General features: G+C 29.6%; 2 protein-coding genes across 2 annotated transcripts; both read right to left on the bottom strand.

Annotated features, from left to right (window-relative positions):
* Positions 1 to 212: 212 nt before the first annotated feature.
* Positions 213 to 2,843, bottom strand: LOC107410778 (omega-3 fatty acid desaturase, endoplasmic reticulum-like). The gene is made up of 9 exons (XM_060811782.1): positions 2,642 to 2,843; positions 2,019 to 2,362; positions 1,804 to 1,893; positions 1,648 to 1,714; positions 1,462 to 1,554; positions 1,151 to 1,336; positions 987 to 1,067; positions 762 to 899; positions 213 to 631 (listed from the first exon to the last, which is right to left on the bottom strand). The coding sequence occupies exons 1-9, from the start codon at positions 2,660 to 2,662 to the stop codon at positions 440 to 442; spliced, it is 1,212 nt and encodes a 403-aa protein (XP_060667765.1). The 5' UTR covers positions 2,663 to 2,843; the 3' UTR covers positions 213 to 439.
* A 10,080-nt stretch (positions 2,844 to 12,923) lies between these two features.
* Positions 12,924 to 18,359, bottom strand: LOC107410864 (U-box domain-containing protein 44). The gene is made up of 5 exons (XM_048469316.2): positions 17,267 to 18,359; positions 16,373 to 17,167; positions 15,495 to 15,801; positions 14,834 to 15,298; positions 12,924 to 14,291 (listed from the first exon to the last, which is right to left on the bottom strand). The coding sequence occupies exons 1-5, from the start codon at positions 17,726 to 17,728 to the stop codon at positions 13,177 to 13,179; spliced, it is 3,144 nt and encodes a 1,047-aa protein (XP_048325273.2). The 5' UTR covers positions 17,729 to 18,359; the 3' UTR covers positions 12,924 to 13,176.
* Between the last annotated feature and the right edge of the window lie 7,379 nt (positions 18,360 to 25,738).

Here is a 25,738-nt window from a genome sequence, read left to right as displayed (position 1 = left end):
AGCTATATATTTTCATGTTCATATGACATTTATTGTATCATATCATTCACCAACTAAGAGTCAAGTATATAATCCATTACCAATAGAAGAGTCACGATTTTAAGTGCGAATTTCTTATTACTCATGGGTTATGGCTTCGTATTAATGCCTTAGCAGAGTAGCAGGAAAATACATACGTATAACTATCTTTTTAATGAAAAAGAAAGATTGGATTAGACCAAGTTTGATTTATTTAGAAGGAAATAAGTATAAACTATCAAAGACCAAAAGGCCAACCTTTTTCACTATTGTAAGACTAGGAAACTGAGGTACAGCTTGCTTCAGAGACATATCCCAAAAACCCTAGAGACTATTATGTTGCATCAGAGGTGCAGCATTGCATCAAAATACAAAACCAATATCCCCCTTTTGCAATTTGGGTTTCCTTTAGATAAGTATTTCAGTAAAGCTTGCTCTTTGATATGTGATAAAGCTCTGTGTCAGTCTGGTAGTATACTATATCTCCATTATCACTGACATAATGATCCTGACTTATGCTTGCTAGTAGGTTCTTGATCAAGTGGTATGGAATTGGCCCTGATCTTTCCGGTTCGCGATAGTATTTCCCGAGTACTGGTTTAGCTGCCTTAGTCTGCAAAGATAAAATTTAAGTTAGTAACCATTAGAACAAAACTAGTTAAATTTTCAATTGAAAAAAATCTCATTTTTGTTCTATACTATTGAGTTTGGTACGGAAAATTTAATAGTGATAGAGAATGTACCGCTTCAATAAGGTGATAGTGTGGGATTTGAGGGAAGAGATGATGGATAACATGGGTTCCAATATCATGGTGAATGTTGTTAAACAATCCATAATCACGGTCAACCGTCGTTAGCCCTCCCCTTAGATAACTCCATTCCTGCAAAAAAAATAAAAAATAAAAATAAAAAAAAGATAAAATCCAACAATGGGGTAATAACAAGCTCAGTGAACATTTGATTTGTACCTTGCCACGGTACCAAGGAAGTTTTTTGTCATAGCCATGGTGATGCAAATATGTAACGAAATCCAGCCACATTACAAAAACCTGTTTGATAATTTTGGATTCAGATAATAAGAATTGGAAGTTAGGAAGAAAACTTTTTGTAGTTAAGGTAAGCAGAAACTCACCCAGTAGGGGACACCATAGACCTTTAGTATAGGAACATAACCTACAACAGAGGACGAGTAGAGAAGCAGAGCAACCATAAGAGACCAGCTAACAGTTGAAATCATCACAGCTTTCCTCTCACTTGAATTGAACAATTTGCTGTAAGGATTGAAATGAGAACCTTCTTTTCCTGGACTTCTAGTCCACTGAAATTTGCAACCCAATTAAATCATCAGGAATAAATAAATAAATAAATAAAGAACAAAAAATAAAAATGCAAAATTTTCAGCTAATCAAAACTTCAAATGGCTGAAAGACTAAATAAGCTTACCAGGTAAAATGGGTATGCAAAGATGGGAAAAGGCAACGTGAATCTCATTCTTTTTGTAAGAAAGTCCAAACTTCTATAAGTCTTCTCAGACAACTAAATCCAAACACAAGAAAGTCGTGTATTAGTTCTGTTCCATCGTTTTGTGTTAACAACCAATGCAAAAAGGAAAGACAAAGAAGAATGTACCGGAACCCAGGACTCGTCGTTTTCGACATGTCCATGGTTCTGATGATGAGTTCTGTGACTAATTCTCCTGTAGCAACAATATTCAGTCAAATTATGAAGCTCAAAAAAAAATTTAGTTAGAAAAAAAAAATGAAGAAAAAAAAGTTTATTTTTTACCATCCATGATAAGGTACAAGAATTGCAGAATGCAGAATATGCCCCACCAAGTTATTCAGGATTGGACTGTCCGAAAAGCTTCCATGGCCACTGTTGAATTCGGATCCAATCACATTTTTTTCGCATAAAAAAAGAAAAAGAGAAAATTCATATCCCAAATGTGAAATATAAAAATAAATAAAATAAAATAAAAAGAACTAAGATGGATGATTTACCAATCATGCCCAAGAACAAAGATAGCCCAGAACATAGTTCCTTGAGCAACCCAGTAAAAAGGCCAAAGAAACCAAGTGTCAAAGCAAATTGCAACAAATGCCAATGCAAAAATCACACACAAATCCCTGAGAACATAACTGAGGGACCTCCATGGATTCTTGACCCAACAATGCTTTGGAATGGCTGCTCGGATTTCTGCTATTCTGAATGGTGGTGGAGAACTGGGATCGAAATCAGCTTTCTCCATTTTAACCCCATCTACAGCACCTACAATATCTTTCACCATTTTTGTTGTTCTTGTTGTTGTTTCCTCCAATGGAGATTCTAGGTCGGTTTTTATAATCTGCAAAAACTAACTTTGAGAAAAGTTTTTTGAAAAACTAAATAAAAATAAATTTTGTACAGAGAAGAGAGCCCGAGTTTTTGTCACTCTGTATGGAGACTGATTATGGGTTTTTTATATTAAAAGAAACCAAAAAATAAAAACAAAATAAAAAAGAGAAAAAAAAAAAAAAAAAGAACCAAATGATGGCTGCACGGATGGATTTTGACATGTAAAGCAAAAAATTAAAAAAAAAAAGTGGTTGAAAAGCAATTTTAACAACGTTAAATTCCCACATACATGACTTGCAATGTTGCACATGGCATGGTTGCTTTAGCGATCAGGCAGAGCACATGAACTACAACTTTGTTTTTTGGCCAACATCACTCATCGCCTAACAAAGGCACTCCATGATGCATTTTAACTGTCATTTCTGAAAAAAAAAATGAACATTTTATATATTTTTTTCCCCTGTGATTTCTGAGATCTGCCTTAATCATCATTAATTTAACTCTTAACATGAAAAGAAAATTTTTGATAAGTATATTTTATGAATTTTTCTCACACCCACTTCCTATAAATACATATATCATAACTGTAGATCTTGTTTTTTGCTTTATGTGGATAGCAAATTATGGTACCTTTTATTAAATAAAAAACATTTTTTTTTTTTAACCACTAGATTTTGAATTAAAGACCATAATGAGTAAGAACATGGTAAAACAACATAAGTCTTTTTTGTTTCATAAAAGGCTGCCAAAGAAAACCTATGTCTTTTTTTGTCATGGCTTTTAAATGCTCACAACATTGCTTTGTCTTTATTTATGTTCAGCCATGTCTGGCTAAGCTTTATGATTATTTTAACAACAAAAGAAAAAGCTTGCTTTTACCCAACCAGTAAGTAGCTATTCATATCTTAACTTAGAAATGGGGATTTTGTGCTCTATGTATATGATTTTTAAAATAAATATTTATTAATTGAATAGATATGGAAAACTGAAAAGACTGGTACTCTTAACACAAAGTTAGGATTAAAATAGCTGGTGAAACCATATAATTATTATTATTATTATTTTTTTTTTTGGTAATGAATAGATAAAAAATTGAAAAAAAAATAAAAAAAGAGAAATTTTTTTTTTATCAGTTTAGGTGGAAAAGAAAGATAATTTTAATTGCAATCAACTCTTCCTATTGAAATTAGAAAATTTCCTGTTAAGTTCAATGGATTTAATAAGTGTCAGCGGTTCCGCTTCTAATTACAGAACTTAAAAAAGAAAAAAGGTGGACAAAAAACAAAAAAAGAAGAAGCAATTATAGATATAAAATGATTCTGAAAAATTGTTTAGCTGCCCAATGCCAAAAATAAAGAAGCACTTTTACCTAAAAAAGAGAATAACCACTTTTTTTTTTCTTCAGAAAAAAAAAGAAGAGAATAACCACTTTTTCCTTTTTAATTTTTATACCGTCTTTTCCTCAAGAGCGTGAAGAGAATTTGTGAAACAAAAGCAAAACCTGATGGATCTTAATTCAATGCGAAAACCAAAAGGTTGGTAACAAATAAATAAATAATAAGCATGGTAGATTGTCACATTTATTTTATCTTTTTCCTTCATGGGAAGTATAAATTAAAGGGTACTCTTGTAAAGGATTTATGACCGCTCCAGAAGTACAGGAATGCTTTTAAGTTTTTATTATTATATCTGGGAAAAAAAAAACAGAAGAAGAAAAATTTTCTAGGTATAATCCAAATTGGAAATAGATATTCCAGTTAATGGTGATTTTAATGTTCATCCAGAAAATAGAAAATTTTTAAAAAAGCTAGTGGGATGGAAGTCAATTGGGCAAGAAATTAGTAATTTTGATAGGCATGTTTGGGTAATAAAAAGTAGTTTTTTTGGGTAACGTATACCAAAGCAATTGTTAATTTTATCAAAGCAATTGTTAATTTTGAAGAAACGTCTTGAATTTTTTTTAATTTTTTTTACTTTTTAAAGAATGAACTATCTTGGACTTTAAAATTGTGTTTTAATTGGGCGGTCGATAAGGACTTCGCCATTATTTAATGGAGTTTTGAAACTAGTCAAAGTTTTGTTTATAATTTCGACATAAATATGATAAAAAGAAAATTTTACAATGATTTTTTTGGGTCATTTCTCTATTACACAAATGCGCAAATTGAATATAATAAAAAAGATAATATTTACATGTAAAAGTGCCAGATTTAATTCAAGATTTAATAATGTGTAATTCTTTCAAACAAACAAAATATATTGGCATAAAAAAAAAAAAAAAAAAAAACCTTCACATATGTTTTGTACTTTTTCAGATCACTTTTAGTAGTTTTTGAAATTACAGTTGAAACCCTAATAAGTAATTTACACTTATATCCCTTTTACAATCATACCGTTAGACTGTTTATTTTTTATTTTTATATTTTTTGCCATGTACTAGTTTTGTCTTTATCTTTTTGCTGTGAACTATTTTTTTTTCTTGAATAAGTTAGCAAATTACCTCACTTCATATGTAACCAAGCAAACCATCTCTTTTAGGGGAGGAAAAAAAAAAAAAAAAAAAAAGCAAACCATCTCGTACATTAAAATAATAATTAACATTGAAGAATTCAACACACCTATATAATTTTAAAGAGTGTTGTTTAAAATGGGCTGTGACGATTTTTATTTTATATGTTAAATTTTAATTTAAATATTTAATTATATTATTTTTTATTTTAAAAATGAATTTTTAATAGTAATTATTTCATTAGTGGTAAATAAATAATATTTTTTAATTTTAAATTATTTATATATGGGTATATGTATTATTTAAAAGGAAAACAATTTTAAATATGAAAATATAGGTTTATGTTGTTGGAGAATGGAAATGATAAAAGATTTATTTGCTGGTTATATTATATGATATATTTACAAGGGTATTGTACTTTTTTCCTTCTATGGCCAAGATTGAAACGAAGGAGCTTTAAAGTGGAAATTAGTGGACCTAAATAATCTCTGTGTGTGTGTATATATATATATATGTAAATTAGAAAAAGAAAAAAAAAATATATATATATATATATATATAATTTGATACTTGTAAATGAAAAGAAAAAAAGATTGACAAAGGCAAAAAACAAAAAACAAAAAAAAAAATTTGAAATATGCATATGTATAAGAAAGAAAAACATCGAGAGAAAAGCAAAATGACACAAAAGCAAGGAGATAAAAGTGATTAATGTATTCACCTTCCAAGAGAGCTGATTAAAGCTGGCAAAGAAAAAAGGAGATCCCTCAACAGTGGAGAAGAAAAGCCCCCTCGCTCTCTATGGAAATTTATAATCCCACAAATTCTCTTTCTTACTCAAAGTTGAGTCTCAGAGAAATAAAAGAGCAAATGGAAGTTTCATTTAGGCTTGTGAAAATCTTACAGGACACGATAATACATAAACACTTATACATTAATTTACAAATTTAGATTGATGGAATCGTATCAGATCCGTATTAATGTCATCCAATAAAATCCAATAAATTAACCGATTTTAACGGATAAAACATTATAATACATGATAAACCTATTAGAAAGGGATATTTTTGTAATCACACAAGTTTTATAATATTAAAATTATTTAATTTATAATTAAGTATGTATTAATTTGTTCTTTTTTAGTTTAATTTTTAAACAAATTTGATAATAAACAAGTCTTTGTATTTTTTTTAAATATTATTTTATTATTTAAAAACTAAATCAAATTTAAATTTTCAAATTTATATTTATTTTTAATAAGCTAATAGGATCAGATGATGTATTATATGTTAATTTATTGAATAGATTTAGATTTATTTATTTCCATACAAAAGTTTAATAGGTTATGTTTGTATTAACTAAATTTTACATGAACATAACACAATACGATACAAACACAATTTAACACGATACGTTATGATTGCCAGATCTAGTTTCATTACTTTTTTGCTTGTGATTATTGTCTGTATAATATGTATATATTTGTCCACGTCTGTGAAAGGAATGTTTCAGTTATTTCATCTCAGCTTCTTTCTCCAACACATCATCTGATTTTTTCTATTCGTGGCTCATTCCCATCAAATAATTCAATTTAATTTTGACAAAATAATTTTTTTTTAAAAAAAAAATTGTTTATAATCAACAAGTTTTAGTAATGGATATGGATCTTTGTATTTTTATGTATCAATGATATAATATCATTTTATTTAAAAAAAAAGATATAAAAAAGAAAAAAATAAATAAATAAACATATAAAAAGTAATTATTTTTAGATATGATAAGATTGTTTTTTATTGGTTAGATGATAACGTGGATAGAAAAAATGGAAAAAAATAAAAATAAAAATCTCTCTATAAATAACCAACACTTAGAAAAGAAAAATGACAAAATAAAAAAAATAAAAAAATGTTTTTGCTTCTCGATTGTAAGATCAATGTGCCTAATGTGCTTAATAGTGAGACCCACAACGTCTATATGTTTCCATATATCTCGAAAAACCTGAATTTTTTGGAAGAACAGTCGTTGTACTGCTGGCTATTACCAGTTGATGAGTTTTTCCTTTATATAACCCACAAATTCCAAATTCAAATTTGGTTCACATGGTCTAAGATTGGCCAAGAAAGAGAAAACTATATTCCTTCATTTTTTTTTTTTTTAATTGCAAGGTTTTTGTGCCCCTGATTCGATTGTGGGATTTTAAATAATGTTGTTTTTCTTGTTTGGATATATTTGGCATCATGTCAGCCACTGTGCAATATATTATTATTATTATTATTATTATTATTATACATTTTGATTTCAAAATGAACAGAAATGTTGTCAAGTTCAGCTCCTGAAGACTCAAAATCCAAATTATATGGAGTTTATGCAGTGAAGAAGACCCACAATACCAAATCTTGTTGGCAATTATATATTGATGAATTAATAAAATTAATGAATAGATAATTAAATATGGATTAATTAACTTTTTGTGGCATATATATATGTTTAAGTAGAAATGTTATGGTATTCACCAAAAAAAAAAAAAGTAGAAATTTTATGGTGCGAATATGAACATCACAAGAGTAATATAAGTAATTATTTTAATTTTTTTTTTTCAAAGGAAGAAATAATAGCTTTACCATCTTTAGAATGCCTTTAGGAAACATACAACATTTTTAACTTCCAATTTACATATAAATTTGTTTCCAAAATAAATAAATAACCGTCAATTAATAACTAAGGTATCTTTTGCTAATATGGTTAGTTTTTTGTTTCTGTTTTATTTTTTTTTTATATCTAATTACATGTAATTTGCTTATATCAAATGTTAGTTAAGAGTGGTTATAATAAGATATTTTAAACAATTAAAAACTTAAAAAAAAAAAAAAACCAAAACAAAACAAAAATCAACAAAACTTAAAATTGTGTTCAATTTGGTATTTATATATTTTTCCTTATAATTTTATAATTAAATTATATATCTATTAAAATTTAATTACCACTAACTAAGACTTACATGAACAAGTTACACTCAATTAATTTAATAAAGAAAAATAAGAAACTAAAAACCAACTATGTGACAATATATTAACGTAAATCCCTAACAAACAAAATTAAGAAATTAAACAACCATGTTACAACATATTTTGTAAAAACATCAATTGATATATAAGTCTTATTTGTATATTATAAAAAAAATACCATATCACCTAATAATCAGAATTTGATATAATTAATTTGAAGTACATAAAATGTGTTACTAGCATCTATGTCTCTCCTTTTCGACACATGTAAACGATTTGTTGACTATTAATTTCTAATTTCTTTTCCAGCCGAAAAAAAACCTATACATGTATGTGGCAATAATATGTTGTGTTTTTCTTTTCATTCTAGGGATTTTATTTTATTTTTTTTTCCCTGAATTTCAGTTATCGTAATTACCAAATTTAAGTTGGAAGGACGTTAAAAGGAAAAAAGGAAAACTACAGAAGCAAGCCGCAAAAGTTGAATGGAATTTATTAACAGTCTAACACAGTCTTAACACACAATTGGATGATCATGGAAAGAATTTTCAAAACCCTTGAGATGCATGTGAAAGAAATATGAATTGTACATTCTATGTTTTTCTCGTGTAGTTAAATAAATAAAAATATATTTATATATATAATGGACTCATATGACGATGATATGATATTTTTAATATATAATTTTTTATTAGCTATTGAATTATATTAAATATAATAATTTAAAATTTAAAATTTTAAAAAAAATAAAATATAATTTTATTAATATACTAAAATTCTATTTAAAAATAATAAACTTTATCAAAACTAACGATTGATAATATAATTTTAATTTTTAACTGTTGATGTGATTTAAAAGTTAAAAAAAATTATAATATTAATTTTGATATTAAAAATCTAATTTGAATTTGGATATATATTAGCTCTATGTAAATGTTATTGAAAAAACTATGTTGAAAAAATGTAGTTTATAGTTACATATTTCAAAGAAAGTTGTCTAGTTTTCCTTAATTGCATTTTTTTTATTGTTTTTTTAGCTACTTTTTTTGAAGTAAGAAGATAAAAAATAATACAGATAATTATACTTTAATACTATGGAGTTTGGGAAAATTATACTTTTAAACTTTAAATTTAAAATGTTCTAATTTTAGCCCTCAAATTTTAGTTTGTTATATTTTTGTCTAATTAAATTTTTTTGATTAATAGTGACTAACATTCCGTCATATCTAATCAATATTAAATTACAATTTGCTGTAATTTAGTTTTTAATTTTTGTTTGTTGAAATTTACATATTAAAAAAATTGATTTTGGTACTCTAAACTCCGTTAACTATTGTTTACTAAAAATCCAGTTGGATTAAAATGAAGCAAATTGAAATTTAATTATTTAATTTGGAACATTATAAATTTGAAAGCTAAAAATGTAACTTTCCCAAAATATTCAAGCATACTAAAATGCAATTAATCCAAAACAATAACACAATTTTTAAAAACATGCATGGAACTAGTCTTGTAGAAAAATAAAACAAATCATGTGGGAATTCGCACAGTCTCTTTGTACTAAGCTTTTATTAAACCATGAAAATTTTCACTTCACGTGTTTGACCAAACATCTAAACACTTTTATTTTCGTTTATCATTTAAAATGTGTTAAGGTAGAAGTTTGTTATGCCATGTGTTGCAAACAAGAAAAAGAAATGTTTATAGATATATTTATTAAATCAAAAGATCATTCTACGAAATAATAGTTCTATTAAGTTTCACACACAACTAATTATAAAGATTTTCTCTCGTATAGTTGTCTATACATATAAACACATTTATTTTCATTTATCATTTAAAATGTGTTATGGTAGAAGTTTGTTATGCCAGGTGTTGCAAACAAGAAAAAGAAATGTTTATAGATATATTTATTAAAACAAAAGATCATTCTACAAAATAATAATTTTATTAAGTTTCACACAAAACTAATTACAAAAATTTTCTCTCATCTTGAGGTCTATAATAAGAATAATCCTATTAATTTTTCACATATATGAAATGATCTATTTAAATAATTTACTAATTGAGTCATCTTTATTTGACAATAATAATAATAATAATCATACTGAAAAATTCTCGTAAAAAAAAAATTATCTATAATTATAGTATAAGAGATTGTAAATATATAGTCAAATTCAAATTAGATGCGCTTGAACTGCTTTCATTTATCTTTGGATCCTATTGATCAATTTACTCCATCTTTCAAATGAGAACCTAAAGACTAAAAATGATAGACTTTATTGAGTTTACTGCATAGGCAATTCTTGACATTGAGGTCTTAAATGATGCTCAAATCTCAAGCCCGACTTTGTTGATTTTTCAATACTTTTAACAGCCAGATATTTGCAATTTCTGTGGCCCATAATATGAATTTTCGGCAGACAAACTTTGCATGACAGGGGATGGTAGTTAGGAGATAGATTCTTTGTTATTCAATAGAGGTAGATATGGTTGTCAATGGCTACCTATAACCGGGCCATATCCTTTAATTTCCAAGTTGCTGCTCATGTCCCAAATTGAAAATTTTCCTTTCCCAATGTTGGAACTCTCTTAATAAATTTCAGGACGGTGGAAGCAAAAGATTTCATTTCCTTTCAAAACACAAATGTTGTAGCCCCCACCACTTTTATTATTATTACAGAGAGGAAGGATTCAGACTCAGGTTTCTATCTAAAAAAGTAATGAATTTTACCATTTGATGGGGATTTATAACCCCCACCTCCCTCCCCCTTAGAAGTAGGACAATCTTGAGTTTTTGAAGAGGAGAGAATCATATGTATGATTTCTGGTCTGCTGTCATCCTCTTCTTCTTGCTTGACAGGATTATCAATAAAAGGACTGACATGGTTAATGCCTGATAAATGGTACCTATTTCTGTTTAGGCCAAACTTGACAATTTCAGGCCAATACTTTTAGGATATAGAAAAACCGACTTTACTAGCTAGTAGGTAAAACTACCCCTCAAAGAAGTGTTAATTGGGAGTTGCCCAATTTCAGCAGAATGAGAAGCATTTTAATTATGTTTGGTAATTATTGTTGTGGGGTTATTCCATTTCTACTTTGACGGCGATGGGGAGAAACCCTGAAATCGGTCTTTAATGCCACATATTTTCAGTTTTAGAAAATTTTCATTTAAACGCCTTCAAATTTTACCTTAATTATATTTATACTATTTTTTTTTTTTAAAAAAAAAGAAACCATCACTTAAGCTTGTTTGCCAGTATTTATAAGTTGATTTTTAGCATATTAAGACCATAATTTTATTTTTAAAATATTCGTCAATCATAAAATGATGGTTTTAATATTTTATTTTTTTTGTCTTAAACGGTTAAAATTAGCTGGTAAAGACCGATAAATCATTTTAATTTCTATAGACATAGAAATTAAAGGGATATTACTGATGATTTTTAAAAGTGTTAGTTTTAAGTGTAATTATATACAATAAATTTGAGAGGCCTTAAATGAAATTTGCCCATTTTACTTTTTACCTTTTTATTTATTTATTTATTTTTTGTGAATTGGGATATGTTTAGTTTCAATTGAGCTGATTTGGGATGAAATATGTTCATTTACCATGCAGTTGCATGGACGCGTTAGATTCGAAAACCCGACATGGATGAAACTGATTTGTACTAATTAATCAAAGAGTAAGACGAGTTTATAAAGTTGAGACAATGGACACCATATTGTCAAACATGTTGGTGCCGTGTTTGGTTTTATAGAACATTAAATAGGAAAAAGGATATGGTCATGATTGTAATATGAAAAAATGTAGTAAAAAGGAATTTAATTATGTGTTGTGCACCAGTTTTTTTTATTTTTATTTTTATTTTTTATTATTATTATTATTTTTGACAGTAGCACCCGACTGATGTTCTTGCTTTTATGTCAAACTTTATTGTTTCAAACGTGGATCTGCAGTGAAAATGGTAAGACTCTGGGGTCTCTGCTCCTGAATTTCCTTTTCGACAGGCAATTTGACTGCTCCTTTCAATCAAACCACAGCAAATATGTATAATATATTGGTTCATTACGCCAAGCATGAATAGGTTCATGCACATAGCTTTAGTTTTAACTTTTTTATTTTCCATTTCTTGTTTGTTTCTGGGTTCTAGGAAACAAAACTTGAGTCTAATAAGCACGGGAAAAAGGTTTTTTTTTTTTTTTTTTTTTTTGGGCAGTTGAATATGAAGTTTACCTTAAACAATGGTCGGTTGTCATGATTGAACTTAAACTTTTCTTTTTAGAGTTGGAAACTCTCCACTTCAGTTTGATTTGATTTTATTTTCAATTTCCACGATGTTTTTTCTTCTCTCTCTTTTTTAGCTTCAATTTTTATTGGACTAAACTATGGCGTATGCATAGGCCTTTGGCCATGTGTAATTGTATGACAATTTTATTTAAGTCTCAATAAAAGTAGTTTGATGGTCTATATATATCTTTTGTCCGACGTTCTCTTTGGGTGTGACAAAATACAGAAACCAGAGCTTTTTTATTTAAACTGTTTTTGACAAAATACAGAAATTAAGCTATTTCAGTTTGATTTGATTTGATTTTCAATTATTATTTTATTATTATTATTATTATTTTTTATTTTTTATTTTTTCAGCTTCAATTTTATTGTGCTCAACTATAGTGTATGCAGGGCCTTATGTAATTGTTACACTATCTTATTCAAGTCTCAATAAAAGTAGTTTGATAATCTGTCTATTATCTTTTGTCCATCGTCTCTTTGGGTGTGACAAAATACAGAAACCAGAGCTCTTTAATTAAAACCGTTTTTGACAAAATACAGAAATTAAACTGTTTCAGTTTGATTTGATTTGATTTTCAATTACCATGATTTTTTTTTTTTCTCTTTTTTTCAATTTTTATTGGACTAAAGTATAGTGTACGCAGAGTCTTATGTAATTGTAACACTATCTTATTCAAGTCTCAATAAAAGTAGTATGATAGTCTATCTATATCTTTTCTCCATCATTCCTTTTGGGTGTGACAAAAGACTGAAACTAGAGCTCTTCAATTTAAACTGTTTTTGCCTCGCTCTTATGAACAAGTACAACAACTAGGCCGGATTCTATATAATTTTGTGGAAAAAGAGCAATCTTCTATATATTTGTTATTGCCAAAAAAAATACACAACATCCTGTGAATTGTTACAAGAATGGATGCAAAACTGAATCAATTTTCTAGTACACGGGTTGAAACCATGTATTAGTCATACAGCATTGACACGGTAAAAGCACAAATAAACATTTCGGGTTGTGACTACCCTCGAGACCGAGCCTGACTGGAAGTTTTTGCGCTGACACCTGATAACTGCTTTAGGTTAGTAAGAGCATCCTGAGCATGCTTCTTTGTGTTGGTATTACCGTGCTTAAACGCTTCTACCAATGCCTTAACCAAAGATTGATTCAGTGATTGCCGATGGTTGTGGTTGTCTACTCTTAGTATCCTCTCTATCATCCAACTAAGCCTCTCCTGAAGGTCCCCTGGTCGAACTTCAATGAAAAGATCAATGACAGCAGCAACAAGACCTAGTTGTTCAAGCTCGTCAACTGCCCTCTTGAAACTGTTAGAAGTATCAAACATGAGTGTGGAAAGTGCTTCCACTGCAGCAATATGAACGCTTGTGTCCTCATCTACTACCAGAAGATCGACCAGGGGCTTGATACATTTGCACTTAAGCAAGCACAGCTGACCATCTTCATCGCATGGAATATTGTGTAATGGACAGGTGGAAGGTTGAGAAGAAGCCTTCCCACACATGAACACTAAGGAAGAGAATAATCCACGGGGAGGCGAGGGTTCTGCATCCCTAGCAGCAAGTAACCTTCCACATTCTGACAAGTTTTTCAGTCCAAACAGAGCTAGTTGTTTCACTCTTGGTTTTGAAGGAAAACCAAGCTGCTCACAGAAAATGCTCATAAGGCGATTCTCTCGGACTGCATGAAGAGTTTGCAGATCACAACTCCTTGTAACATGAAGCAAGAGACCTAGAAGACCTTCCAGCATGCTTGACATAGGCCTTGTAATCCTTGCACCCGAGTTGCATCGCTGGATTTTGATAGTACTGACTGCCCATCTTACAAAGTCGGCTCCTAAAAGTACTTTCACTTCTTCTTCTAAGAGAGACAGGTTAGCAAGTATACATGCAGCATCAGATTTCTCACCTTCTGTAGATTGCTTATTTAGTAATTTGTCTCTAAGCAAGAGAAGCTTGTTAGAATGTCTTAGCTCTTTAGCTAGATCATGACCAAACCTTTCCGAGAGTACTCTTGCAAGCCTGAAAGCAGATATCCTGTGTTCGACTTCCAGGTGCTCAAGAAATGATAATATGATTTTGATGCCTTCCCCAGATTTTATATGAGAGGTTACCGACTCTGTAAATAAAGATTAAAAATAATAAGTCGTGTTAACCTGTTAGAATGTCATGACTATCTCAATTTCCATTTTATTGGCATTATTTCTTTCATAACAATGCTACAAAAGTTTATATGTAAACAGAAATCAAATTTATAGCAGGCACCAAGACAGTCAAACAATTTTGTTGTGTTGTTGGATAATAAAACCTAATAAACCCTGTTATCTGATTATTGAAGCACAAAAGTGTAGGTATGTTTTGTGACCCATTTTGGGGAAGCCACTTTTCAGGATATAGGTAGCCAAAACAGCCTTTTGCAAGACCTTGAAATCACATACAGAGTAAAGCCTTTTTAACGCATCAACTGCATTTTCTTTCACATTGATTTCAAATGAGACCAAGGAAATGAAAAGCCATGGAGCTTACAAAATAAAATGAACATTTCCTAGGTATATGATGAATTAGCCAGAGATTGATACTTCAAGTTTTACACAAAGAAAAAGCAGTCCCTTTTAAGTGGATGAATATCAGTTACCCATGTAGTAATCACATAAGAACTACCTGATGCCTGAGGAGATGACGCAATTCCATATAGGACATGTAGAATAGACACTTGACATCTAGGGGATGCAACAGCTAGAAGTCTCAAAAGGTTATGTACAAATGACTCTGACTGCATAGAGTGTCCTTCCTTATCAGCATATGCTAATTCCCATTGCCCTGGATTTGACACTATATTTGCAATTGTTAATGCAGACAACTCCTTCAATTCAGGAAATGGATCCCAATTTCTAAAAAGGATATCCACTAGAGCTGGAAGCACATGAGAATCAACGAGGATGGTTGCGTTGTCATCCAGGCTTGACAAGTTACACAATGCTTGCAAGCTTGGTGCCTGTGCTTCTGGGTTTGATAGCATTTCAACGAGTGTTTTAGTACCTTGCCGAGCAATTTGTTCCTTACTGCTATTTGTCAAGGTCATTTTTCCCAGCAAGGTGGCCATCTTTATTTTGACATCATCAGAACCTGCAAGCAGAGACCACAAACTAATCAAGTCCAATATGTGTCAACAAATTTCTCTCTCGTCTTCTATTTCCTGCTTAGTATTCCATTACCATAGAACAAGAAAGTTAAAAATTGTTTTACTCTTTTTTTTAAGACATAAACCATAAAAATTTAATTGTGTGCAGATCAGGAAGACAAAAACAATTATACGGCGCACCTTCACATAGACGAGTAAGCAAGGGTTCAAATCTCCCCACTGCAGCTAAATGCTGAACATTGTCCTCCATCTTCTCCATCTGCTTTAAAACCTCCTCTGCTAGGTTGGATAAAGCAGGATGCTCCAGGTTTCCTGCAATGCTTGAGAGAAGAACCAGTGCACCTTTTTCTGATGCAATTTTAGTGCAACAAGCTTCATCACTAGAGAACTCGAGTAATAGCTTCACAGCATTCTCTCTCTCTTTCTCTGAGCTCCCAATAAGACCATGTATAGCCAATCTAGTGGTACCCTCTTCAAGCATGATTTCCTAGAAATGTGCAACACATTCTAACTTCAGACACCGTAGAGGCCTCTCACCACAATTATAGATGTAAAAAGTAACAAATTATGTTCTGTACTTTATAGAAAGATAGTAGTTATCTAAGTATTATCTCTTCACTGTAAGTTACAAAATTTTGTCCCAGATCAAGAAAAGGTAAATTATGAATATATTGCAAATACATTAAAAATTTATTTTGTCATATAGTTATTAAAAAAATATATATAGTCAATTAAATTTAATTATCAAAAAATACAAACATATCTTTGTTTTATCTGTAACCCATATTGCAAAATTCTTGGCTCTACTGAAGAGTATCATTGAATTTTGAAAGTACTATAATTCCATGAATATTAGAAGTTGCTGAGTATATGGTAAGAAATTAAAATATATATAAAAAAATAGATATAAAAAAAAAAAGGAAGAAGCAAAAAAAATATAAAAGATTTAAATTGTAATTGCTTAATTAGAAGAAATTAATGAAGAAATTAAGAAAATATAAAGACAAAAAAATAAGTAAAATATTCTACAAACTCAATAGAAGAGCAGAGTAAGCCACCTTGCTTTCTTCATCCTTAGCCATGCACAACAAAGCCAAGAGAGCTTTGCTCCTCAAATTGCTTCCGATAATCTTAGAACTATTCCTTAGCAGCTTAACTATAAGCACAACAATCCCAGCATTCCTAACATTGTGTCTGCTAATTGGGTGCTCTTCACAAATCCTATAAATACTATCCAACACTCTTTCTATACATTCAACAGAAGGAGCTTCTTCACTCAGATGCTTCACAGCCGCTTGAACCTGAATCTCAACGTTCCGATTAACCCACTCCTCGATTGCTCCGGCGAGCCCAATGTTGGGTTTCAGCTCCAAAGACCCCAACACCATCCCGGTCACCGGACAAGTCGGGTCTCGACCAACCTCCATGCACCGTTCGAACCAGTATTCAATGGCGCTCCGCTCGTACGTCTGAGACGATTCCAAGACAACTGGGTCCTTCATCACCGCCTTCGTCAATGGGCACTGGAAATTCTTGAAGGGCGTGATTTGGTCGTCGTCATCGAATTCCAGGTCCAATTTCCAGGTGGAGATGGTGGGCTCCGTTGCCCAGTTGTCTATAATCCTCTCCAGGGAAGACAAAATTCTTCTCTCGGAGAGCGAACTGGATCGCGCGAGGTCGTTCTTGAGGAGATTGATTTGTTCAGATAGCTCGGTTTGATTCTCTGGGTCGATGCCAAGAGATCGAGCTAAATCCATGATTATGGCGCTCTGTACTGCTTTGCTTGTTTTCGCTTGCCTTTCTTGCCCTTCTTTTTGTAACATAAAGTGAACTCTCTCTTCGTTCTTCGTCACCTAAAAAATCCCAAATTCAATTTCATTCAATCAAAGCATCAGACAGAATATAGTCAATATATAGGCACATAGACATGATGGTGGAAACAGAGAAAATACTTCAAAACGAGCTTGCTTCATGTCCCTTGAAAGATCGGCGACCTTCTTCCGAAGCTCGGGCGAGTCAACAATGGCAGAATCGAGCAAGGCAAGCCATCCGGAGATGGCGGAAGTGCGTTCATGGAGAGAAGAGCAGAGAGAAAGGCAATTGATGAGGACGAAGATCTTGCTTCTGGTCTTGTAAACGGACACCGTATCGAGGGCCTTGACGAGGTCAGCAGCGATGCCTTTGAGAGCGGTGTGGACGGAAGGAGGGAAGTCATCGAGTGAAGGTGAGGAGGAAGAGCGAAGGAGCTGGTTAAGCACAAGCTGGAGACGGTGAGCGAAGGAAGAGAAGCGAGCTGGGACTGAGAAAGAGAAATGGTGGTGGTGGGTCTGATCGGGAAGGCAGAGGTCGGAAAGCGAATGGCGAATGGAATTGACGGCGTCGGAGATGGATGAGAAAGCCGGCTCCGCCGCCATTTCAGATGGGCTGGGAAGTTGTTTGACGGGTTGACATTAAATGGGTCTGTTGGAAAAGTTGAACGCGTTCTGCGTTTTGTTTGTATGCGTTTCATGCATAACCGCCATTGACGTAGTTCAGATAATGAAGAAGTAAGAAGAAGAAGAAAGAGTCAAAATCTTGACTTTCGCGCGTGGACTCTCTCTTGCTTCTATGTTTTATTTCTTTTTGGGAATTAACAAAAAAAAAAAAAAAAAATTAAGTCAGAATTGGGAAGTGGGATTTTCATTTTCCATCTCTGCACTTGTTACAAAGTTACAAAATGGACGAAAATTCCCCAGGACCAAAAATGCCATCTCTGTGGAAGATTGAATGGGAAATTACATGGAAGGTCATTACAAGATTATTGATCACCATCATCAATCTGACCTTTCCACCATAGCTCGCCACCAGCCAAACAAACACACCAATCCAATTCTACACCACAACCACTACGAAACGGTGCCGTTACCTCCTTTACCACCACCACTCCACCTTTGAAACTGCGAACAATGCAGCGCGCTTGTCTCTGCTGCAACATCAAACCCTGGATTTTGAGGTTAAGCGGGTGGGTTGTAGCTCCAATGGTCCGACAAGGATTGGGGTGCAATGAAATTTGAAGTGAAAAATATTTAATAACGACATTATAGGAATTTGAAAATGAATTGCATAATTTTTTTTCTTTTTTTTTTTAGCACAACTAGAATTTGTTTTTTTATGAGATGTTTAGTAAAATAGAAAAATATCAAGGAAAATTAATTTTTTTTTGGAAATTAATATTTTTTAGAATTTAATTTTTTAAAAATAAATTATTTGAAATTTTTTTTATAATATTTAATTAATTAAAAAAATATAAAATTTATAAGTAATTAAATAAATTTATATATTAAAATTAAATAATAAATTTATATTTTAAAAAATATTAAAATTAATTTTTTAATAAATTTTAAAATAATATTTTTTTAATACGAGAGATTTATTTTTTATTAAAATTTAATAATTTTTTATCTTAAAAATTATTCAAATAAAAAGAAAATTTACTTTTTAAAAAAATTTTAAATACCTATTAATTTTATTACTGTTAAAAACACCCCATTAGATTTCGTACAAAGAATTATTCTTGACCAGACAAAATTGATTAAAAAGGGAAGTGAGCCATTTTGATAAACTGAGCATATGGAGGCTGTATTTAATTTCTGTGAAAGAATAGTACACTAAAATTACGGCGGGAAGAGGGTAAAGTATATGTTTTACCTTGTTAATGGAGTATGTAACTTTCGGTAACATTTATGAGAAGTTAAATTCAGTTATGGATGAATATGCCACAGTAACATATTATCACTTTTTTATAACTATTTTTTGGAATTGGCAACTATAGTATATAATATATAGATAGATGAGTGACAAAACTACAGGAAGGTTTAATCTCTAGTGTAAAACTCTTAGCTACAAAAATAAAATTGTCAAAGAGTATATATTTGTGATAGAGAAACGTTTATCATTAACATTTGTGGCCAACAAAAAAAATTATCGCCAAAATCAATAAAATTTAATACTAAACACTTTATGTGATGAAGCTGTAGAGATGAACTGGCTACAAATACAAAAAAAAAATTTACTAAAAATATTTTAATTATGGAAATTTGTCTGTAGCTAGTTAACCTCTTCACTATAGCTTTGTTAGTAAAAGTGTTTATTGACAATTTGATTATAGTTTTAGAGGGATGTATTCAATTTAGAGTTTGATGGATTTAAAATAAATTATAGACTTTAAAGGATTTGATGGATTGTTATGGAATTCTACAGACTCCATAAAGATTTTGTAAGAATCCAATGAAATCTTTGAATTTAAAGGTGGATTTCATATTGACAATTTTCTTCACAATTTCCCTGTTAAAATCCTTTCAAATCCATTAAAATCTATCATTTTTTAAAGTCTTTTAAAATCAATGACTTTTTGAATACTACCAGATTTTAAAAGAATTCTATAAAGTCCTAATTGAATACATCTAGATTTTAATGAACTTTTATAAAATCCATCAAAATCTGAATTGAATATCATTAGATTTGTATGGACTCCTTTAAAATATAAATTGAACACCTCAAAACTTTAAAAGACTTTTAAAATCCTTAAAATTCTAAATTGAATATATCCCCCTTAGTTATTTAATTTCTTCTATTAAAAATATATATTTTAGGGCAGTTTAGTATGTGGCAAAAATTTAAAGAAAAAAATAGCTATTTTACAGGATTAATTATTATTATTATATTTGATAGATTTTAAATTTCAGGAATATTTATTTTATAGAAACACTTATTCTTTCGTTTTAAAGAATGATTATTTCTTTTAAAATGTACAAAATTGTTATTTTTTTTCATTTAATGGATAAGCATTCTTATTATATTAAAAATATATTCAAATCAATATTGATTAATCTAAACTTAAAATACATAAATAACTTTTAATTAATTTTTACCAAATTTCATATTTTAAAAAAAATCTTTATAAAAATTAAATATTAAATCTAATTCAAAATAATAATTAAATATATCAATAAAAATATCTATTTTTTAATTTTTAATTTAAATAAATATTTTTATTTTATCAAAAATAATTATTCTATATTAGTATAATTTTTACATTCATAGGTAAGGGTTTTATCATAGGTAAGGGTTTTATTACAGGTAGGAATATATAGTACAAATCCACATGATAATTTACAGATTTAGATTGACAATATTGTATTGGATCCATATCGATGTCATCTAATAAATTAATGGGCTTTAATATGTAAAATACTATAACACATGATAAACATATTAAATTTGTTGCAGAATAATATTTTTATAATTTTGCAAGTTTTATAATATTAAAAATATTTATTTTACAAAATCTCATGTTGTACACTAACAGGCTATTTTACTAACTTGGCTAGCTAGTATCCAATCTCATATTTTCTGAATATAAAACAATAACAGTTCAAATGTAAAATAGTTATTTTTTTAACAATCAAAACTATTTTAGAATGATTGACTTTAAGGTTGTAAAGAATTTTGAGATTAGACATTTTTAAGTATGAACATTCCTAAAATTGATAATTTATTAGTAAGTTTGAACAAAAATTCCATACTATTTGAAATACAATGGGATAAATAGTAAACAATATTAATAAAATAAAAAAATGATACACTCGTAGATGAGATGTGACATATGATATCAGAACATGTATATAATTAGAAATGTGCCAATGGAGCCGCTGCCAAAGAGAGTATAATGTAAAATTTATGGGCTTTAAATGATGGGAGACAAAGAATAAGATCAGTGAATAATATATTTAAATAGATTGTGATAAACAATAATGATTTGGTGCGAAACTACTGGGATAAATATGAACGTACAAGGAACACTGATAGATTACTGTATTGGTAAAGTAAACTAATATATGATTCCATGTTATACGAATGTGAAACTATAGTAATTCAAATATTAAGTAGTCATTTTTCTAATAATAAAAACCTTTTGAAAACGATTGTTTTTATGATTCTAAAAAATTTTAAAATTAAATATATTTGAGTACCAGCAATCTTTTGATAAAAATATCTTAAATAGTCTAAATAAAAATCTTATATGATCTAAAATGCGGTAAATAAATGAAAAAAAAAATATTAATAAAGCAAAAAGTTTAAACGAGATGTGACGTTACCAGGCTTACAAGCATGGCATGGGAAATTTACTGGAAACGTGAGACATGGGAGGCGATCGTCAAAAAGTTAGGTTGGTAGACATGAAAGATTCCGATTGTGACCATATAAATAGTTCTACTCGTACAATAGAGAAAGAAGCCGAATACTTGCATTTCGTCATATATTTTTATTATTATTTTGTGTTTTTTTTTTTTTTTTTTTTTTTTTTTTTTTTTTTTTTTTACTTTCAACCATTCATGCATTTAACTAGGGGTGGGCATGAATTGGGTTGGTTCGGTTTTGGATCGAAATACAACCCAATCCATACATATCGGTTTTTCTAATTTACAATCCAAACCAAACCATTGAAACATTAAATCCAAACCAAACCAAACCATTTATGATCGGTTTGATTTGGATTATTTGATCGGTTTGAAACTTACCAATTTATAAATATAATACAAATAAAAAATTTTCCAAATATAAAATATAAATAATAAATTATAATTATCCAAACATAAAATACAATTAGAATAATACAACATAGTCTACAATGGAAAATAAAGAAGAAAATGTAGCAAATGATACACATTATGCACTTACTAAATAGTAAATATTAATGTCATCATCTCACTCTTATAAAATCAAATTAAAATTATTAGAACAAATATTGTAAAATAATACATTCGTCAAATTCATTCACTTAAGAATCAATGCATAATTCCTCTTTTTTTTTTTTTTAACCTTAAAACTTTGGTAAATCATAAGTTAATCAACGTTGACAGGTTCACTAATTTTAGTTGATTCTGTAAGCTCTACAAAGATCAAAACAATAAAATTAGCAATAAATTATATTTAAACATTTATATATATATATATATATATATAAGTAACAATTGGATACAATATATGTAAATATATATATATATATATATATATGATGGGGATGTAAAAAAAATATATATATTATGGTGATGGTGATGGACTGGTGGTGGGCGGCAACAAAAGTAAATGTTTAGTTTAGGGTTACAACTTATAATTTAATTTGAGATTTGGGATATAAGGATGTAAAAGAAAAAAAAAAAATATATATATATATATATTAAAAATCAATATATAAAAATGGAAAAAAAAATTTAAAAATTAATATATAAAAATGAAAAAAAATTCTAAAATTAATATATAAAAAAATATATATATATATATATATATATATAATTTTTTAATTATATAATATATTATTTGGATTGGATTGGATTGGATTGGATTGGATTTATATTTCCAATCCATAACCAATCCAATCCATACAATTTATAATATTTTGAACCCAATCAAATCCAATTGATATAAAAATCCAATCCAAACCGTTAAAAATGGATTGGATTGGGCGGGTTGAACGGACTGGATTGGATTTTGCCCACCCCTACATTTAAACATGGCACAGACAATCCAAAGTAGAATGGTATCGGCCTATATCAGCAACAAGATCTTCTAAAATTTTTAGTAAAATTACTGTAAAAGCATCTTCAAAATGTAATTTTTAAAATAAAAGGTATTTTAAAAAAATTAAAATAATTAAGAGTGAGATATTTTATCAAATTTCAATAATATTATGTTTAATTATTTTTTATTTTGTATTTTTTTATAAACAATTAAGGTTCACATTTTTTCTCTTATTTACACCAAAATAACATTTAAAAAAATTAAAAAATAATTAAAATTATGAATAAAACTTATATATAAATTAATTAATTAATTAAAAACTTTATACAAAACGAATTTGCCTTGTTGGATTTTTAGAATCAAATTTTACTCTTTAAAAAGCTAATTAAATTTATGAAAATAAAATAAAGCTTTTTAAAATAGAAAATAAAATGCTTTTTTACAAAATCTGTTGCAGATGTTGTGACACGTTAACAAGAATTGCTTTTATTTATATTCCCTCCGTATGTGCAATCCCTTGTCTGATCAGTGTACCGAAATTCCAATATCCAAGGCCGAAACCATTAATCTCCGTGATAACTTTCTCTTCCTTTTTGTGTGTCTGGTCTGGGGATCCATAGGAAATATTAATGGATACTATCCACGTAGATGGTAGATCATCTTCTCCAAGTTATCAAAGCATTGAAGAAGAAGACCAGGTGCAGACAACTGGAAAGGGTCAATGGACAAAAGAAGAAGATTTGAGACTCGTTCATTACATTAACAACCATGGCGAGGGTTACTGAGACCATCTCGCTCGTTCTGCAGGTCATCGTATATTTTACTAATTTATATAGTCAATTACCATATCTTTTTTTATTAGCTTTTCAATCAGATTATTGGCTGAAATTTAAAATTTATTTATTAATCAATTATGAATTTAGCAGTACATTATATTTTATTTTATTTGGACAAAATAATCCTGTGGAAACCTAAAAAACCATAAATATAATTTAGGCACTGAACAGCAATCAAATCGACAATAATGAGAGCATTAACGTGTATCATGCATTCACTTATATTTGATGAACGACATTTAACATATGCAAAGCAATTAAGGTACAAATTTAAACCATCATAGATACAAGCACATTATTGAAACTCATGGCAAAGGAGAAGAGATCGAATTAGCTCTTTTTTTTCATTTTTCATTTTTTTTTTTTTTTGACATTAAGGATTTATTATATTTTGATTTATGCAGGTTTGAAACGAATAAGGAAAAGCTGCAGATTCAGATGGCTAAACTACTTACAGCTACTGATACTTGACCTCCATTTTTGCTGGGGAAATAAGTATCTCATGATCCTCATCCCTCTCTATCTTCTTTTTTTTTTTTTTTTTTTTTTTTTTTAAATACATATTAATGCTATCATTGCCAGCTATCTTGCTAGCTTTGTTGTTTCTTAATCTCAAAGTTAGTTAATGTTAAATGCTTAATTAATGATGTTTATTTTATGATATTTGGAACAAGAAAAGGTGGTCGAAGATTGCACGGTTCTTGAGTGGTAGAACAGACAATGATATCAAGAACTACTGGAGAATGAGAGTCCAAAAGCAGTCAAGGCTTCTGAAATGCGACGCGAACGGCAAACAATTCCAAGGGACCATGCGTTATGTGTGTATGCCCCGTTTAGCAGAGCAAATGGTAGCCACATTTTCATATTCATCTTCATCACCTGGGTGTAAATATTCCTCGGACTACACCAATATAAATACCAGACTCGATTATGAAAGAAGATCAGGCTCCACTACTAGTGCCGACAATCCTGTTGTATCATTCCCTGCGATGATCTCTTCTACTTATGAAAAAGAGGACAGTAATTTGCAACATACTCCAACTATCGATATTAAAGGGTCAAACAACGAGTCTTTTGAAAGCTGCCATGATGAGGTTGGAGATTTCTTGGACCATGTTTGGAACGATTTTGAATTCGTAGATGAGTTTTTGCAAGACCTAGCGATTTGATTGGATTAGATGAATAATAAATAAATATCTTTTAATGTAAATCAAATATTATATGTCAGTATTTAATTGATTTATTATTATTAATATTATTTATTTTTTTAAAAATTATTAATCTATAATTAGGTTATAATAAGATATGATACATAAAACTTGATATATATATATATATATATATATATTTTTTTTTTTGCTTAAAGACACGTTAAACTTGACATAATTTTTGGAAGTACTAGTCATGGTATATCTTATATACCTAGTCCATATAGCGATCAATTAAACTAGTTGGTATATATTAATTACTGTTGGAGTTTGGTGTGATTTTGGGTTTACTTGGCCAAGAGTATTATACACAAAGTGTTAGTCTTGTGCACAGCCTTTAATTCGGTTTTTGGTTTGATGTTTGGGTGATTTTTGTGTTTGTTTTTGATATGTTGATATTTAGGATTGTTAGGGTTTTTGTTTTGAAGGAAGAAGAAGAAGAAGATGAGGAAAAAAAGAAAATGTTAGAGAAGGTCACACAAAACTAGACAGCACACTATAATTCATTTTTGCTTTTCATTCATTTATTGCATATATAGATACAAAACTTATCTCATATATGTGAGGTGTGTGTGGGACCAAATGAAAGTCTTTAAAATTCAAAATTTACATATTTCCCATTTAAAATTATGATACATGACCGTTCAACTACTAGCTTCACATGTGAGTGCATAATCATGACAAAAGTTGGTGAGATTTTGAATTTCAAAAAACTGTCTCTACCTAATCTTATACCACTACTTTCACCAGATAAAAGGCTGGGATATCTTCATCCAAATTGCTTGAATTTTGGCATGTGGCATGTAGAAATATTAAGGAT

This window comes from Ziziphus jujuba, chromosome 10 (assembly GCF_031755915.1).
Source record: "Ziziphus jujuba cultivar Dongzao chromosome 10, ASM3175591v1".
NCBI lineage: Eukaryota > Viridiplantae > Streptophyta > Magnoliopsida > Rosales > Rhamnaceae > Ziziphus > Ziziphus jujuba.
Note: the sequence above shows the minus strand (reverse complement) of the source record. Positions and strands in the feature narration are given on the sequence as shown.

Excerpts from the sequence above, each read along its gene's own strand:
- LOC107410778 (XM_060811782.1), bottom strand. The coding sequence starts at position 2,662 with ATGTGCAACATTGCAAGTCAT. Across the intron at positions 2,363-2,641 it reads TGTGCAACATTGCAAGTCAT|ATTATAAAAACCGACCTAGA; the intron begins GTATGTGGGAAT and ends TAGTTTTTGCAG. Across the intron at positions 900-986 it reads TTCCTTGGTACCGTGGCAAG|GAATGGAGTTATCTAAGGGG; the intron begins GTACAAATCAAA and ends TTTTTTTTGCAG.
- LOC107410864 (XM_048469316.2), bottom strand. The coding sequence starts at position 17,728 with ATGGCGGCGGAGCCGGCTTTCTCATCCATCTCCGACGCCGTCAATTCC. Across the intron at positions 15,802-16,372 it reads CTAAGGATGAAGAAAGCAAG|GAAATCATGCTTGAAGAGGG; the intron begins GTGGCTTACTCT and ends GCACATTTCTAG. Across the intron at positions 15,299-15,494 it reads GCTTACTCGTCTATGTGAAG|GTTCTGATGATGTCAAAATA; the intron begins GTGCGCCGTATA and ends CTCTGCTTGCAG.